Source organism: Arctopsyche grandis, chromosome 7 (genome assembly GCF_051622035.1).
Source record: "Arctopsyche grandis isolate Sample6627 chromosome 7, ASM5162203v2, whole genome shotgun sequence".
Classification (NCBI taxonomy): Eukaryota; Metazoa; Arthropoda; class Insecta; order Trichoptera; family Hydropsychidae; genus Arctopsyche; species Arctopsyche grandis.
In genome coordinates this window covers 16131567-16148036 of record NC_135361.1, presented here as the reverse complement: position 1 = coordinate 16148036, position 16470 = coordinate 16131567, and the positions used below count along the sequence as shown (strand labels likewise).

The 16470-nt window shown below is 34.5% G+C and overlaps 1 protein-coding gene across 1 annotated transcript in view; it reads left to right on the top strand.

Moving 5' to 3' along the window:
• LOC143914597 (neuroglobin-like) overlaps nucleotides 1-16470 on the top strand; it is an 88127-nt gene that overhangs the window by 67013 nt on the left and 4644 nt on the right. Inside the window, exon 4 of the mRNA XM_077434868.1 lies at nucleotides 4749-4980. Coding sequence (XP_077290994.1) covers nucleotides 4749-4980 — 232 coding nt within the window. The remainder of the gene's footprint in view (nucleotides 1-4748; nucleotides 4981-16470) is intronic.

Here is a 16470-nt window from a genome sequence, read left to right as displayed (position 1 = left end):
TTTCTTTTGTGTTATATTTTTGACCATTTTAGCGCATTAGGAATTCCTGTAATGCCATAATGGTCCAAACTTTAAAAATAAATAAATAAACCGATAACATAGGCACTTCTTACATTACGTTCCAGATTCGAATGTTTACATATAAATGTTTATGTGATCATTCAATTTTGAAGTGTGATCGATGCCGTTATTATACACGTGTTTCTGTGTATAATATAGTATATAATTAGGATCAAATGGAGAAAAAAAATGTATAGATGCGTATTATTAAAATTTTCGATAAGTGGCGTTGTAAAGTCGAAAGCGGGCCGCAAGACCGAACTGAAAAACCCTTGAAAGCTTTCACCGGAGTTGTCCATCCTTTGTGAGCCCTTGCGAGGGTCTTGCGGAGGTCTCCACTTAACCCGACCCTCACTAGTGGCCCTCTCGTCTCACCCTCTGCTGACTGCACTCCATTCGTACACTAATGTCACTGTAACACCCCCATCCTACCTACCTATGTATAAACCTACCACGTACATTACATATATACACCGATGTATACATCACAGATACTGTACCGGATATCGCATGAATGTACTGGGTGTCACATGAAGGGATGCCCATTTTTTTCGCACGTTTAAAGGTATCTAAAAAAAAACATGTACCACGTCCCGCAGTGTGTGATTTCGCCCCTAAAGGTTGCCATATAGGTAAAGGTTGCCAATTTGTTGGAACCGTTTCAATGAAAATCAGATAAATTGGCAAACTTTGATAGGAAATGATCGACCTGGAGTCACAAACCAAGATCTGGTCAGCAGCAACCATTGGGACTCGTACCCGTGACCACTATGTTTGAAAGCATATGCATATGCTAACCAACAGTCCACGCTGCTGGTTTTATATGTACATATGTTAATTATTTTCATCACGCTATATTTTTTCAAAAACCATTTCTTACTTCTACATACATATGCACATATATGTATATTTTATTTAAAGCTAAGTATTATATTATATTATTATGATATATGAAGTCTATTATGATCAAAATATTCATTTTTCTATTGTACCGTTAGAGTTATGAGAAAAATATGTGAGAAATCATATAAATTTAAAAATCAAACTTCCTCGAAAAAGCTGTACCATAAAGCGTTATTCTTCTTCGACGGAGGATATTACGCTTTATTAATTTTCCGGAAGTCGATAAAGTTTCATCCCTCTTCGACTTTTCGACGTCCCCGCGTTATCGACGCTTTCCGACACGCGATCTCTCTCACTATCTACAAAAATTTTTTTACAAGCGAACTTTGCTAAATAAATAAAGGAGGAGAGACAGTGTAACTTATTTACGCTTTTGAATTGTATCCGATTCCCGCCAACTTTGCGAATAAATGTCAGCGAAAAGTTCAAGGAGACACCACCGCCGCGCGCTTATAAGCGAAAACTTAATGATCCGTAAAAACGCGAGACACTATCGACGCCGACAATTTACGCGACAGCAGCCTTAACATTTTCTTTTTAACTGGTTTTTGCAGTCAGAAATATAGACCAGAGTCGTAATCTGAAAAAAAAAACAACGTTTTTCATACATACATATGTATGTTTGTACAAATGTTTGCACATCGATGAAAAAAGCGTGATTTCATGTAGTTTAGTGTTTTATTTTATGAAATAATTAGCATCAATAATAATTTATGAATAGTACGCAATTTTATATGCAATCTTGAGTTCGTGTAAAATCACCGTACTTCTGCTGAATGTACAGTTTTTATGATTTTCAATGCGCTAATTTTTTTTGTACATTTACATTTGCATTTCTCAATTTGTAGATATTGCTGGGTGCTATTTTTTCTGCATTTTATATATCGATTTTTTTTATAAAGCATTAAGATTTTGTGTGCTGTCATGAATATTTAGAACAAAATTGTTTGGAGGTAGTTTTAGTACATGACCATACATAGTAAATATCGCTATTAGAGATTCCAATATCAGTACTATCGAAACTGGTTTAACCTTTTTTACTACCGGTATTTCAAATTAGACTACCAGTAATACTGAAATATAATAATTATAATTGAATTGTTTTGAATCTAGAAGAAAACGTTGTATCGGTTAGTTTGTATAGATGCCCAACATCCTTTTTGATCTGCTATTCAAAGAAGCCGCTAAGTGTATCATAAATTTAAAATCAATGTGCTGAAATTATCCTACTTATACCAGTTATATACCTAATGCTATTTCCGAATATACATATATGTAATATTGATTTATAACTGACTAAATAATGCGATGCATTCGGATTTGAATACATATGAATATAATATTTAAAAGCCAAAACCATTCCCTCCACACGAATATTCTTTAAAACAAGAAAAACGCTAAATTTTATAAACGTTTTATTGATATTCGCTGACCGGTAATTCGAGCGTTATAGAATTGACCATAATTTATCGTAATTAATAAAATAGTTGATTAAAATAACACTATGGAAGAAAAAAAAACTACAGGAGCGGAGACATATTAATCTTTACTAAATTTGACTCATTGAATACGAATATGACAGTAATTTTTGTGGGCTTGCTTTCGCTTAAGAGATATGAGCGTTTAAAAATATGTGCAATTTTTACAGATTTTTGGTTTTTGCGGTCTTTAATTCCAAATCTAGTATTTGCTGTGCCAAAAGTGAGTATTGGAATAAATACTCAATTTTTTTTCTATTGATTGGGTTTTTTTATTGCTTGAAATATTTATAATTATGTATCTAGCGGATTTTAAAAGTCAAAAATATACTTTTTTTACACATTTCTTTTCCGTAATATTATGAACTAATTTCGCTTATTTTTTTTCACTTTACTCCAATTATAAAGATTGATTATTTATGTCAATATTTGTTGTTTTATCTAAAAGAACTAATTCGTGCGGTAAATGAATAAACGAGACCAAGCCAACAATAATTATTATCATATTCGAATTCAGTGGGTCGAACTTAGTAAAGATTTATTAGTCTCCGCTCCGGCAAGTAAAAATTGAGATTTTTTGTTGCTCAGTGTAATTAATGATTAAAATTAATAAATTAATATTTTGTTGGTACCTAATTTTATTTCATTGCACTAATTCCTAAAATAAATCAATATCGGTAGGAAGAATTTTTTTCAATAGTACCGGTAGTGATAAATGTCGGTATGTCGGCGTAGACTAACTACATATAAAACGTATACTTAAATTTCATAAAACATCAAATCAAGTGCCATACTTCGTTCTGTTTCCAAATTTATTTGTGTATATAGTTTAAAAAACAAATCTTTTCACTTTAATTTAACATCGGTTTTGAAAGCTTTCAGCGCGGTTATAAAACACCACTTTTAGGAACTTTAGTATACGTCGAAGAAGATTGGATTAAACCGAAAGTACATACGTATACCCGTGAGACGTAAATATACTTGAACAATAGACTGAACTTCGTTTCGTATCATCGCTTCGTAACAATGTTTGTCTTTTATACCACTAATCGTATATGAAATTCATACATGTGCATACACACACGTACTTCCTTTATACCATACCTATTTTATGCAAAATTGTTATAATAATAAAATTCCAATGAAATAATCTCGTACTTTTGCACGTTTTGTGTGTGTTTGTTACTATCGTGAAAAATGTTCCGCTATGCAAAATATTAAAATGGGTTTATGTAATATTTTTTCGCGAGCAGCTGTAGCGTAAGAAGCAGTTGGAAAATTGCACGCTAAACACACGAGATGAAAAGAACGTTCCGGTGAAATGAAAATTTACTGAAAACTCAGAGCAACTCAAACTATTATTAAAAATTTCATTTTATTTCACTTTAAATTGAAATATTGTCATATTTTTAAGGATTAAAACACAGTTTGTTCGTTTTCATATATGATTTACGAAAGGAATAAAAGTTTCACAATGTTTACAAAATGTGTTCAGTATATTTCGCTTTATACTATACATATGTACATACATTATATATGTAACAAATGCCATATTTACTTTTATTACTCCGGAAAGATTTTTCTAAAAATAAAGTATCTCGTTATGATTTAATATGCAGAATGCGAACGCGCCCGAGCATATAAAATTCTCAGCAAAACACAACAAACGTTTAAATCATTCGATAATGATCGTCGAGAGCTCAGTTTGAAGCTAATGGATTAACTGACTTATATTTCGGGAGTGATAAAAACTACAAAATGGAAACCACGCGAACATAATACTTAATATCACATAATTGGCAGACTTCCACTAGAACTTTTATTACAAAATAACGATTTATAATTTTTCATTACAGTTTCAAGTTACTCATAATAAAGTAAGCCCGTAAATAAGCCAATTTTATTACACTTGAGGTATTCAAACAAACTTTTAAAGGTAGTTAGTAGTCTAAACGGAGACAAATCGCAATTAAATCATCAAACCACACATGACCACATAGGTGTGGCGAGTGCTCTGTAGCAACTCTCGGAAAATTAATGAGAACGTGAACGTAGACCACGGCTCTAGAGGGTGGTGCCTAAATGCCACCCCTTTTGTACGAACCAAAGTACGGAAACGTAAAGTCCCAAGTCCGAAACGTGCGCTGAAACCGAAACGATTCCGGAAACTACGTATATCTATCTCTGGAGATCTGTACGTAATTTAGTATTCGAAAATCGTCGTTGCTTTAATCGACGACACGACTGTGGTTTTTCCGATTAATTCATATATATATGTGATGACTAATTGCATCTCTCGTTTTGCAGACTGTTCGAGGAGCATAGCGATCTGCTGAATATGTTCGAGAAATTTCGAGAGCTGAAGACGAAAGAGGAACAAGCCGGTTCAATGGAGCTGGCTGAGCACGCCAACAATGTGATGCAGACCCTCGACGAAGGCATCAAAGGATTAGACGATCTTGACACGTTTTTCGACTTTCTCAACCAAGTCGGCGCAAGTCACAGAAAGATACCGGGATTCAAAGTCGAATATTTTTGGGTAAGAATGCTTCTTATGTCAAATTGTTATGTATTACATATACATATTATATCATATGTATATGTAAATACACTAAAAGGAATTAATCACCATCAGACACCGTTCCCAAATAGACGTTACAATGGGGGGAAATTGGAGATTCTCAAATAATAATTACTCTCTGTCAATTAGAGTTGGCAATTTCGCTATCGTGTCTTCAATGAACATAATAGTCCTTTTATCACGATTGAAATAGCTCACTTTGCCTTTTATTTGCGTGTATCATATCTTGCGCAATATGTATTACATATACATTTACATTATCAGTATTTAGACTTGACTCAAATGAATGATATAAATAGATCGATTATTTTATATAAATATACCTATATATTATTAAATATCCAATATAGTTTAGCTTGAATTTAATATACAAATATGTAGTGCACACTCAACATTTTTTTTAGGGGAATATACATAAAATTAAACTTTTTTACTTTATCTATGTAAGTAGTAACAATAGATGAAGTTTTGTGATATTTATTGCGTATAATACTGACAGTGATTTTAAGTAATAAAAAAAATTTAACAAAATCCGACAACCGGAAGTAGAAATGTTGTCTTGTGCAAGTTTCCATACATTTGCGCTCAATTTATATCGAAAATGCTGTCACAACTATTAATATTTCATAATGCTGCCGGTATGTGTGAATGTGTATTTACGGTTCAATATCGAATTTTGTTTTGTGACTTTCTTATATTCTTCAAATACAAAGGTAAAGTCATGGTCACACTCGAATTTTTGTAAAAGTGAATATGATCAAAATTTAAGTTCAATTAATTACCACCCAATTTTTTATAGTTATTGTTCCGACTTTTGTAATGACGTGTGGCAAACAGTCTTATTAACTGATTGTCGATTGGCATTATTGACGAGTTGGCATTAGTGTCGGCCCAAGCGGAAATACGCGACGGTCGACAGAGTTCGAGCAGACGGCGTACGGACAACTTGTGTTCCGTACGCTCCGCTGAACCACCACGTGCAAATTTTACATTTCAATAAACTACATCAAACCATTATCGAAGTCTTTTCCATGATGGTCACTTCGAACCGGACACCAGTAACCTAGGCCACAACACCAAACGGACAAACCAATAGGAAAAAACGTGGTCGAGAAAAAATGGATGTCAATTAAGAAATCGGTATCGTTCCTTTGTTACTATCCATACCTTTCCAATACTAATAACATGTTTGCTTCTATTTCAGCAATATATTGATTGATGTACAGAGGTACATGACCGCGTGATTGACGCAGAAAATATATAAATAAAAACATAACCTACAAAGACGCATGGGACACAGAGGTAATCCAAAATTATCGGAACGATCACATAAACATCGTAAAGGATATTCAAGTAAGTGAATGTATTCAATCTCAGGCAATCTGTTCAAAAGGCAATCATGTGGGTAGGTCAGTTTTAAAATATGTTTTAAAGTATAACAATTAATTAACGCGATTGTATAAAATAATATCGCGCTACGAAGGAATGTTTCATCGGTCGCATCGAATTTCGTATTAAAAGTGTAAAATCAGATGTAGTGTAAAATTAGCAAAGCACGTGGAGAATTATACTTGTAGCCCCAAAGTGGATTAAATCAAGTACATACCGGTATATTCATATCGGTAGATCTTTGTTTCTTAATGTGTGTAGAAACACCCTCCCCCCCCCCCCTTCCACGATAAATGTGGAATTATACTTGTAGCCCCAAAGTGGCTTAAACCAAGTACATACCGGTATATTCATAGCGGTAGATCTTTGTTTCTTAATGTGTGTAGAAACACCCTCCCCCCCCCCCCTTCCACGATAAATGTGGAATTATACTTGTAGCCCCAAAGTGGCTTAAACCAAGTACATACCGGTATATTCATATCGGTAGATCTTTGTTTCTTAATGTGTGTAGAAACACCCTCCCCCCCCCCCCCTTCCACGATAAATGTGGAATTACACTTGTAGCCCCAAAGTGGATTAAATCAAGTACATACCGGCATATTCATACATCGGTAGATCTCTTTGTTTCATAATGTGTGATGAAACAGTGGTGATTTAAAATAAATCACAAGACTTGTAGCCCCAAAGTGGTTTAAATCAAGCACCCACCAATTTAGGGTTGTAATTTCTTCCAAAATATGTTGGATAGATTCTGGTGATAATAGTTAAAGTAGAATATTAAGATTCACGGTTAATCATTGAATATTATTACCTTATCTCTACGAATAGTTCAATTGACAGCTATAGTAGAGAACAACTGTATTTATGAGACGAAATAGTGCAACTTTCTGAAACAAATGTCAAGTGCTGAAAACGAGGAAATAGAAGCTTCGACTTCCAAGTCGCATAAAGGTCGAAATCCAACTAGGGACGTAGAACCTATTAGAGACAGGTCAAGCTCTAGAATACATCAGACTCGAAGTCAGACTCAATCGATAGAAATATTAGCGAAGGAAAATAAAGTAGAAGTTATAATGACGTCAATAGAATTAAGGTATTCAGGCGCGGTACAAAGACTAAAAGGAAAAATAGATAAATCCTCCGAATTAGATGAAGGACAGTATCAAACCATTAAAGAAGCATACGATTATGTCCGAAAACTCCATTACGAGTATTTAGATAACCTTACAGACATATCGAAAGCGGCCAAAATAGACGAAGAGTACGATGCAATTACAATAACAGTTAAAAATCTTAAAGCAGCATTAGATTGCCAATCCTTTCAAGATAGTAAACTAAAGGTAGAGCAAGCAACAATTAAATTTGCTAGAGATAAGTTACCGACGTTAACCATTCCCACATTTCAGGGAGATCCATCTGAATGGAAATCGTTTCAACAAGCTTTTAAGAATATAATAGGAAACAAAACGGAATATTCGAATGTCACGAAATTACTATATTTGCATCAATCATTACTCGGTCCCGCTTTAGCAGCTGTATCAGGGTTAGATATTAGCTCAGACAATTATGAAATAACGTGGAGTATTTTAGACAAGCAATACAATTTACCAAGACTTAATCTTAAAACTAGGATCAACTCACTTTGTGACTTAAAATTAATCACAAAGGAATCACATATCGAATTGAGAGATCTATTAAATAAGGTAACGGTGTGTATTAAAAACATTGAATCATTGGGTTACGCGAGAGAAATTTTAGATCCATGGGTAACATGTTTAGTTCTAAGGAAATTACCATTTAGTTTATTAAAGGACTGGGAAACATCTCTGGTTGACAGAGAAATGCCACCGTACGAGAAGTTAGAAACGTTTCTGCAGAATAGATGTAACGTATTACAATCTACTGCATCTGTAATTACGGTGAAAGAATTCCCTCATAACCGTCAACGAATCAGGAGAACTCATGTCGCGAATAAAAACCCATCAAGTAAGGTAAACGCATGTGCATTTTGTCGAAATAATCATTTCATAGGCAAATGTGATAAATTCAAAGCAAAATCCAGTTTGGAAAGAAATGAATTCGTTAAATCTAATAACATGTGTTTTAAATGTTTAAATTCATCGCATAAGATAACAAATTGCAAGTCTAACTATAATTGCTTAAGGTGCAAACAAAACCATCACACTTTGTTGCATCAGGACGATACATTTAGTTCCAATAATACGGGAAGGAAGTCAATTAATGCTCATTCTACTCATTTCTCTCAAAGGGAGATAATTTTACCCACGGTACAAGTAGACATTATAACGTCCAATGGAACGGTCGTTAAGGGTCGCACATTATTAGATTCCGGCTCACAAGTCAACTATGTTACCACATCTTTCGCTAAGAAGAATAACTTCAAATTAGAGAAAATCTCTCAAAAAATTGTAGGTATCGCTAATCAAGAAAGTAGCATTCGTCACATCACCAAGGTGACCATAAGGTCTTCAACCACTAATTACTCAACCAAAGTGTTGTGTTTGGTATTACCAGAAATTACTGGCGAAATTCCAACTGTGAAACTGGATCAACAGTTAATTTCAATACCAGCGGGAATCAAGTTATCAGATCCCCTTTGGAATAAACCGACGCCAATCGATTTATTGCTCGGCGCCGAGATTTGCGTTCATGCTATGAAAGCAGGAACCATCCAGTTAGGAAAAGGTATGCCTATCTTAAAGGATACCGAATTCGGATGGACAATAGTTGGTCCATATCCCGAAGTAAATAATGCTCCAGGGAAGAGCCACATAGGCTTAAGTCAATTAGACAGTCACATTCAAAACTTTTGGATGATCGACCAGGTTCCTATGGTAAAACATCAATCTCTTGAGGAGAAAAGATGTGAGGAACATTTCCAAGCACACACATCACGAGATAAAAACGGTAGATTTTGTGTAGCTTTACCATATAAAAATTCCCCGGTAGTATTAGGAAGTTCATTGCACATTGCGGAGAAAAGACACAAAACTTTGGAAAGACGTTTTTTAGCCAATAATAATTTAAAAATGGAATACAATAAAGTTTTAGAAGAGTACATAAATTTAGGACATATGTCAGAGTGTGAACCTCCGGAGGCACATGAGGTTCATTGTTATTTACCTCATCACGTCGTGGTTAAGGAGTCTAGCCTTACCACTAAATATCGTGTAGTTTTTTATGCGTCCGCAAAGACAACGTCTAATATCTCACTAAATAATATTTTGATGGTGGGACCTAGTGTCCAATCAGATTTGTTAAGTTTACTACTCAACTTTCGACTCCATAAATACGTGATTACTGCGGATATTAAGCAGATGTACCGACAGATTCAAATAGCAGAGAAAAACAAAAATGTACAATTAAATCATAATTCGTTATGGTGGGACGGCCCTAGTTGGTTGAAATTAGACGAATCACGATGGCCTCGAAGACCTCCTGAGATCACAATAGATCTTCCAGAGAGAAGGGTAGTCACTAACGCTACCCTTGTGAGGGAAAATAATTGGATAGATAAATATTCTCATCTTCCAAGACTCCTTCGAGTTTTATCATATGTTCGTCGGCCACTAAGGAATAAACAATTAAACGTTAAAGAAAATAACGAACCGTCCGCTTTAGAATTAAATGATGCTTTAAATAATTTGATTAGGTTATCGCAAATGGAATCATTTCCATTGGAATATCGTTTGCTGAGCAAGGGACATCCAATTCCCAGTAGCAGTAAATTAGCTAAATTGTCCCCTCTATTCCACGAGAATTTAATTTGTGTTGGAAGTAGACTTCCTCTGGGAACAACTCTATCAACGTCACCCATTATCTTGTCAAATAAGCATAAACTTACACACATGATTGTCCGAGACGCGCACTTGAAATATATTCACTTGGGTACTCAAGCCTTACTGTCGTTATTGCGGCAGACCTATTGGCCATTGGCCGGACATAATACTGTCAAAGGAGTGGTGCGTTCATGTGTCATTTGTTTCAGAAATAAACCACTGTCACACAATAGATTAATGGGATTACTCCCGCTTGAACGTACCACTGCGAATTTTCCTTTCAGTCATGTGGGGATAGACTTCGCAGGACCTTTTCCTGTGAAGAGTGGTTGCAATAAGAATTCTAAGATAATTAAGGGTTACGTTTGTGTCTTTGTGTGTTTTTCCAGTAAGGCAGTTCACTTGGAACTTGTCGGAGACTTAACGAGTTCAAATTTCTTAAATTGTTTAAGAAGATTCGTAGCCAGACGTGGCAGGCCCAATACGATATATTCCGACAATGCTACTAATTTTGTCGGTGCAAGTCGTGAACTCGTTAATTTAGTAAAATTAATTTACGAACGTCCTCATGAGGAGAAGCTACTACGGTATGTAGCCTCCGAAGGGATTCGTTGGAAGCTTAACCCGCCAAGGGCGCCTCACATGGGAGGGCTGTGGGAAGCAGTGGTTAAATCCATGAAGATTCATTTAAACAAGGTGTTAAAGGCCACCACCTTAAATTTCGAATCATTTTGTACGGTATTGACTCAAATAGAAGCTTGCATGAATTCCCGTCCTCTTAGTCCCTTGTCTTCGGATCCACTAGACCTTTTACCCCTCACACCTGGACATTTCTTAATTGGCAGATCCTTACTCGCTCTTCCAATGGAGGTTAAATATAACACTAATGTCCATGCCAATCTGCTTCAGATACAATTGACCACAGCAGCATTTTGGAAACGTTGGTCGGCGGAATATTTACATTCTTTGCAGTTACGACACAAATGGAAGAAGGACTCGAGCAACAATCTGAGTGTGGGTCAAATGGTCCTGTTAAAGGAGGAACACATGCTGCCAACCCGATGGGTCTTGGGTCGAGTCACTAAATTGTATCCCGGACCAGATGGCAGAGTTCGAGTCGTCGACGTCTTTACTGCCAGCGGAGAGTTTCGTCGGTCCAGTCATCTAGTGGCGCCATTGCCGATTCTACCACAAGGACCACTTGACAGGAAGGAAGATCAGCAAGAGGGAGGAGAAACAGCAGCTTCAATTCCGTCAACTTCGGTAGCTTAGTTTAACCCGAAGACACTACCCCCAACTCATATTACTTATTAGATGTAATCATGAGTTTAAATCATTCAATGTTAATAGTAGTACTCCGTAATTCACTTTAATTGTGTTGTGTGTATAATTTAAGCTATTTTCATTTTAACATTCGGCAGTATATATCTCCGAATTTAATCTAATCATTTTGTCTTTATAATATAAGACTTGTCTCATGTCATCACTCGGAAGGATTATATCCGAGTTTAAAATAAACTGTTCAAATTTGACAGTTAAAATTAGATTCATGATTTGTTAATGTTAGTCTCCAAGCCACACTTAATGGAGCATCTTAAATTATTTCATGTCTACTTAATTATAACCTGCCGGGAGTCATCCGCAGGTCTTATGTTTCTTGTTATGAAAACATAAGTTAACTCTTACTGTTTATAGTATTTATGTGAATCATAGAATAAGTAAATATTGTAATACTGAACATTTCGATGTTTAACGTAGAGACATCTATAATCATAGTTCGCCTTCATTTCCTGCTTGTAGGAATGAATGAATGACTTTCCAATTTACTTTTAATTTAGCAATGTTTGTGCTACTTGTTGATGAAATCAAGTTAACTTAGGAGCATTACACTCATTAATCAAGTTTAGTTGATCGGTAATAGCTGATCTGTCTTGACAACTGTAACAGTGTCAACATTGTATTGTCTAAGTTAACATCAAGATGAGGAATGCTTAAGTTTTAAACCATATACAGTCCACTCTCTCTTCTTTAAAGTAAACTTATCTTGTAATGCTTATTCACAGCTTCAAAGGAGATTTCAAAAATTTTAATGTAAATAGAAACAACATTCGCCAGAGGTATACCTATAAGTTGAAATATTACTGAACCAATAAATTGATTTTATCCTCACACTGGATGAGGCAAAGGTTTCATTATTCACCCTCTATTTAATTATTTTAAGAACTATGATTTATTGTAAACGACTCGTCAGTAATGCTGTAACTCTGTAGAATAACTGTATTGTTCAACAGTTTTCCTATGTGGGACTATGTTCCGACTTTTGTAATGACGTGTGGCAAACAGTCTTATTAACTGATTGTCGATTGGCATTATTGACGAGTTGGCATTAGTGTCGGCCCAAGCGGAAATACGCGACGGTCGACAGAGTTCGAGCAGACGGCGTACGGACAACTTCTGTTCCGTACGCTCCGCTGAACCACCACGTGCAAATTTTACATTTCAATAAACTACATCAAACCATTATCGAAGTCTTTTCCAGTTATTAATTGGAATATAATTCCATATAACAAAGCTTTTAACTTTAATGCTTAGTGAAATGTATCATGAACATACAACATAATATATTATAAAAGAGAGAAGAGAATTATGGATTTCTATTTATTTTATTTAATTAAATACAAAGCCGTAGGTAAGGTACATATGTAGTTTGTGCCCTAGTAAACATGCTACCAGCCCACCCCTCCCATACTCTGTTTATATTTTTTTATTCAATTCCTTTAATTAAACCTCCCTTAATTAAAATATTCTCATTTAATGCGAGCGAAAAATAAATTAAAATTAAAATAATAAATTCTAAGAATATATACACACGTACATATGTATGTAGGTCGCGGGAATGGTGCTCCTCCTTGTAGCGCTCGTTTGTATTTTAAATAAACATCAATTGTAAAATTTCAGATAATAATCAACATTTAAAAACCACATAAAAGACCCCGATATTACCAACCGCGTTTTGGCGTCCCCTTCAATCTTGCGCCCGGGGTCATTTGCTCTCCTGCCCCACTTCCACACTACGGCCCTGATTATATATTATCAGTCAATGCATTTTTTTTTTCAAATAATACATATATTATATTTTCAATGACATTTTAATTAAAAACTTACAATTATAATACATTCTCAAAATACGGCAACGAAAATTGCCATATTGAAGGATGTACAATACATTATCGAAATGTCACGTGTTTGCAACATGTGAATACTTTCCTGACTGTATATGTAAAATAAAACACGTGCAAATCAAGTCAGATTCTGTCATCAAAATTATTGGCTGCTTTCGTTCCCAATAGGGACTAATTTTTCGATAATTCACGTAAAATGTTTCATAACAACTTACTAGTGATAAAAAAGACAAGGTTTTTTGCATGTGAGACACAAATTTCACATTTTAAATATTCTGTAAAATGTATGCATTGTATTTATTATTCATATATATGTACATAATTAACCAGTATTCGAGTAGGTATATATGTATGTATATGCAGATGGTTTCCCCAGTTAGTCGATTTCCGTTTCTGTGTTGGATGCCCTAAGCCTAGATAAATACATAAGCCATTTGTCACTATGCAGATCATGTCCAAACACAATTTCAGACTATTACATGTTAATGTTTTAAAGCAATTTTAAATGGGGTTAATTTCTATTTGAGTCTAATGGTATTCTTTATTTTTACTTTTGGGTAGATTATTGAGCCTGCAAGCTGTCGCACCGTACTTTTATGAAATTTTAAGATAAGCGAAGGCATTTGTGTGTGTTGAAATGCTATACTATACAAATTGTACACGGTGTTTACAGCTAACCATTAGGAAGAATGGGTAATGGCGCACCGCATGTGGTAGATTACTGAAACCACCACCTTTTTACCGGAAACGAAAGAGAAAGCGAGACGACACTCGCTTTCCCGGAACAAATTGCAATATGGTGGAAATTCAAACACAAATGTATTTTCCATCTAGTGATCGTATCGGAAATTTTCTATGGGTAATGTTGGGTGTGTTCGAGATTACGATTTACGGCTGTTAATTGCTCGAATTTCGATGATAAAAAATTCAATCGAGTGAGAGGGGGAGTATTTTGTGCGAATAAAAAAATATTCCTTCAAAATTTCATGAAGCAATGCAAAAAGTTCTGCAACCATCCCTCTTACATAAAATTAATTTTCCAGAGCCGTTTACAGATGAAAATCGCAGGAGCGAGAGCGACGGATAATTAAAAGAAAGAGGGTGGAAAAATCTTAATAAAGACATCAAATATTGTTGAATCGCCTTAAACAAGCAAGCAGCAATGGAAAAAAAATATGAAAATAATCTACTCACAAATTTATTCAAATACCATTCACAATTTGCTTACAAATTATGTGAATAATGTCATCAAAATACAGCGTATTTCATATAATGAAGGTTGTACAATATTTGTATTAATAAATTTTTATTGGATCTTATTGCTTTTAAAAATGAGTTTTTGTAATATTATGAGTACTTTTATATTGATAACTTTATTATAAAAACCAATATATACTAAAACTGGTTGAAATTTGGTATTTGGTTCTGCTGTTAGTACAGAATATGTAGTCAACCGGTAGTATCGAAATATAATATAATACTTTCAATTTTATATATGTAAGTTGAATTGTTTTGAATTTAGAAAAAAACGTTATGTCGGCTAATTTGTATCACTCTAAGAATGAGTTATGAACACTCAACATTTTTTTGAACTGCTATTTAAAGGAGCCGATAAATATTTATAGATAAAGTATGCCGAAAATATCGCACTTATACATGAGACTATTTCCGAATACATATGTACATTATATTCATTTATAACTCACCGTTGAAAATGAGAAGCCTCTTCTCCTTCCGATATTTTTGGAAGCCTTCTTTTTCACTTAAAAATTATTTCAATATAAAGTATACATAAATAAAAGCTAAAACCATCCCTTCCACACAAATATTCTTCAAGGCAAGAGCATGAAATATTTTTTTTTTTTTTTTTTACTCTAGCTTATCCGTTATTTGCGCAGTGTAGAAGCACTAAATACATTATTTTGTAATTAATTTAAGTAATTGATTTAAATCATTATTGATCAGCTGACAAATAATTAATAATATTTTATTGCTAGTTTATCAAATTAAATTTTATGGCAGAATGCTTTGAAATCAATTCCGGTAGATAACGGTAGTATCGATAGTGATGTATGTATGTCAGTATTTTTGGATAAAATAAATCGTTTCTTTTGTATTTTTGTAACGATTATTATGATTTTAGTATTTCTAATAATTTATTGGGATATATATGTATGTATGTAATTTAAAAAAAGTCCAGCCGAAATCATATAGTCGTAGTTGGAATGGAGTCAAAATCAATTTTTAATTTTTTAAATAAAAATCCTCTTCAATATGTATAATAAAGTCTCTAGAACTCTTATCTTTAGAGTTTTGGGATATATTGAATTTTTGAGTTTTTGGATATATTGAAGAAAAAGATACTCAATGCGTTTTGCAAGTGATGACGTATCGATGTGAAACTTGGACATTGAACGATATGATGCTACACAAAGTCCAATGCACCCAAAGAAGTATAGAACGCCGTATGCTCGGCATAACAAGGAAACACAGGAAGCGGAACACGTGAGTGAGAAATATGGCAAGGGTAGTGGACATAGTGGACAGAGTAAAGAGATTTAAATGGCAATGGGCGGGCCACGTAGCTAGAAGAATGGACGAAAGGTGGACAAAAGAAGTGCTAGAATGGTACCCGATAGAACCCAAAAGGCTAAAAGGAAGACCGCATGGAAGATGGGTAGATGAAATCAGGAAAATGTGTGGAGTGAGATGGATGAGAGTCGCAAAACATGGACAAAGACGAATGGATTTTATTCATCCAGCAGTGGATGGCGAGTGGCTGTAGATGATGATGATGATGATATATGTATGTATGTATGTATGTACATACATATATACATGAAAATTCAACATTACATAGAGTGTATTTTACTGTCTTTCATATACATATGTATAGTATTACGTATTAGATTATTGGATTTATTATGCGAATTTCATTCGGTAGTCTGACTTGACAATAGAATCACTTTAATTTCAAACAGTTTCTGTTATAATACAGTGCTATTAAATTTTCACGCACGTGTAGTCTCACTTAAAGTGCTTTTGAGAGCAATGCGCGTTGATTAATTTACTCCATT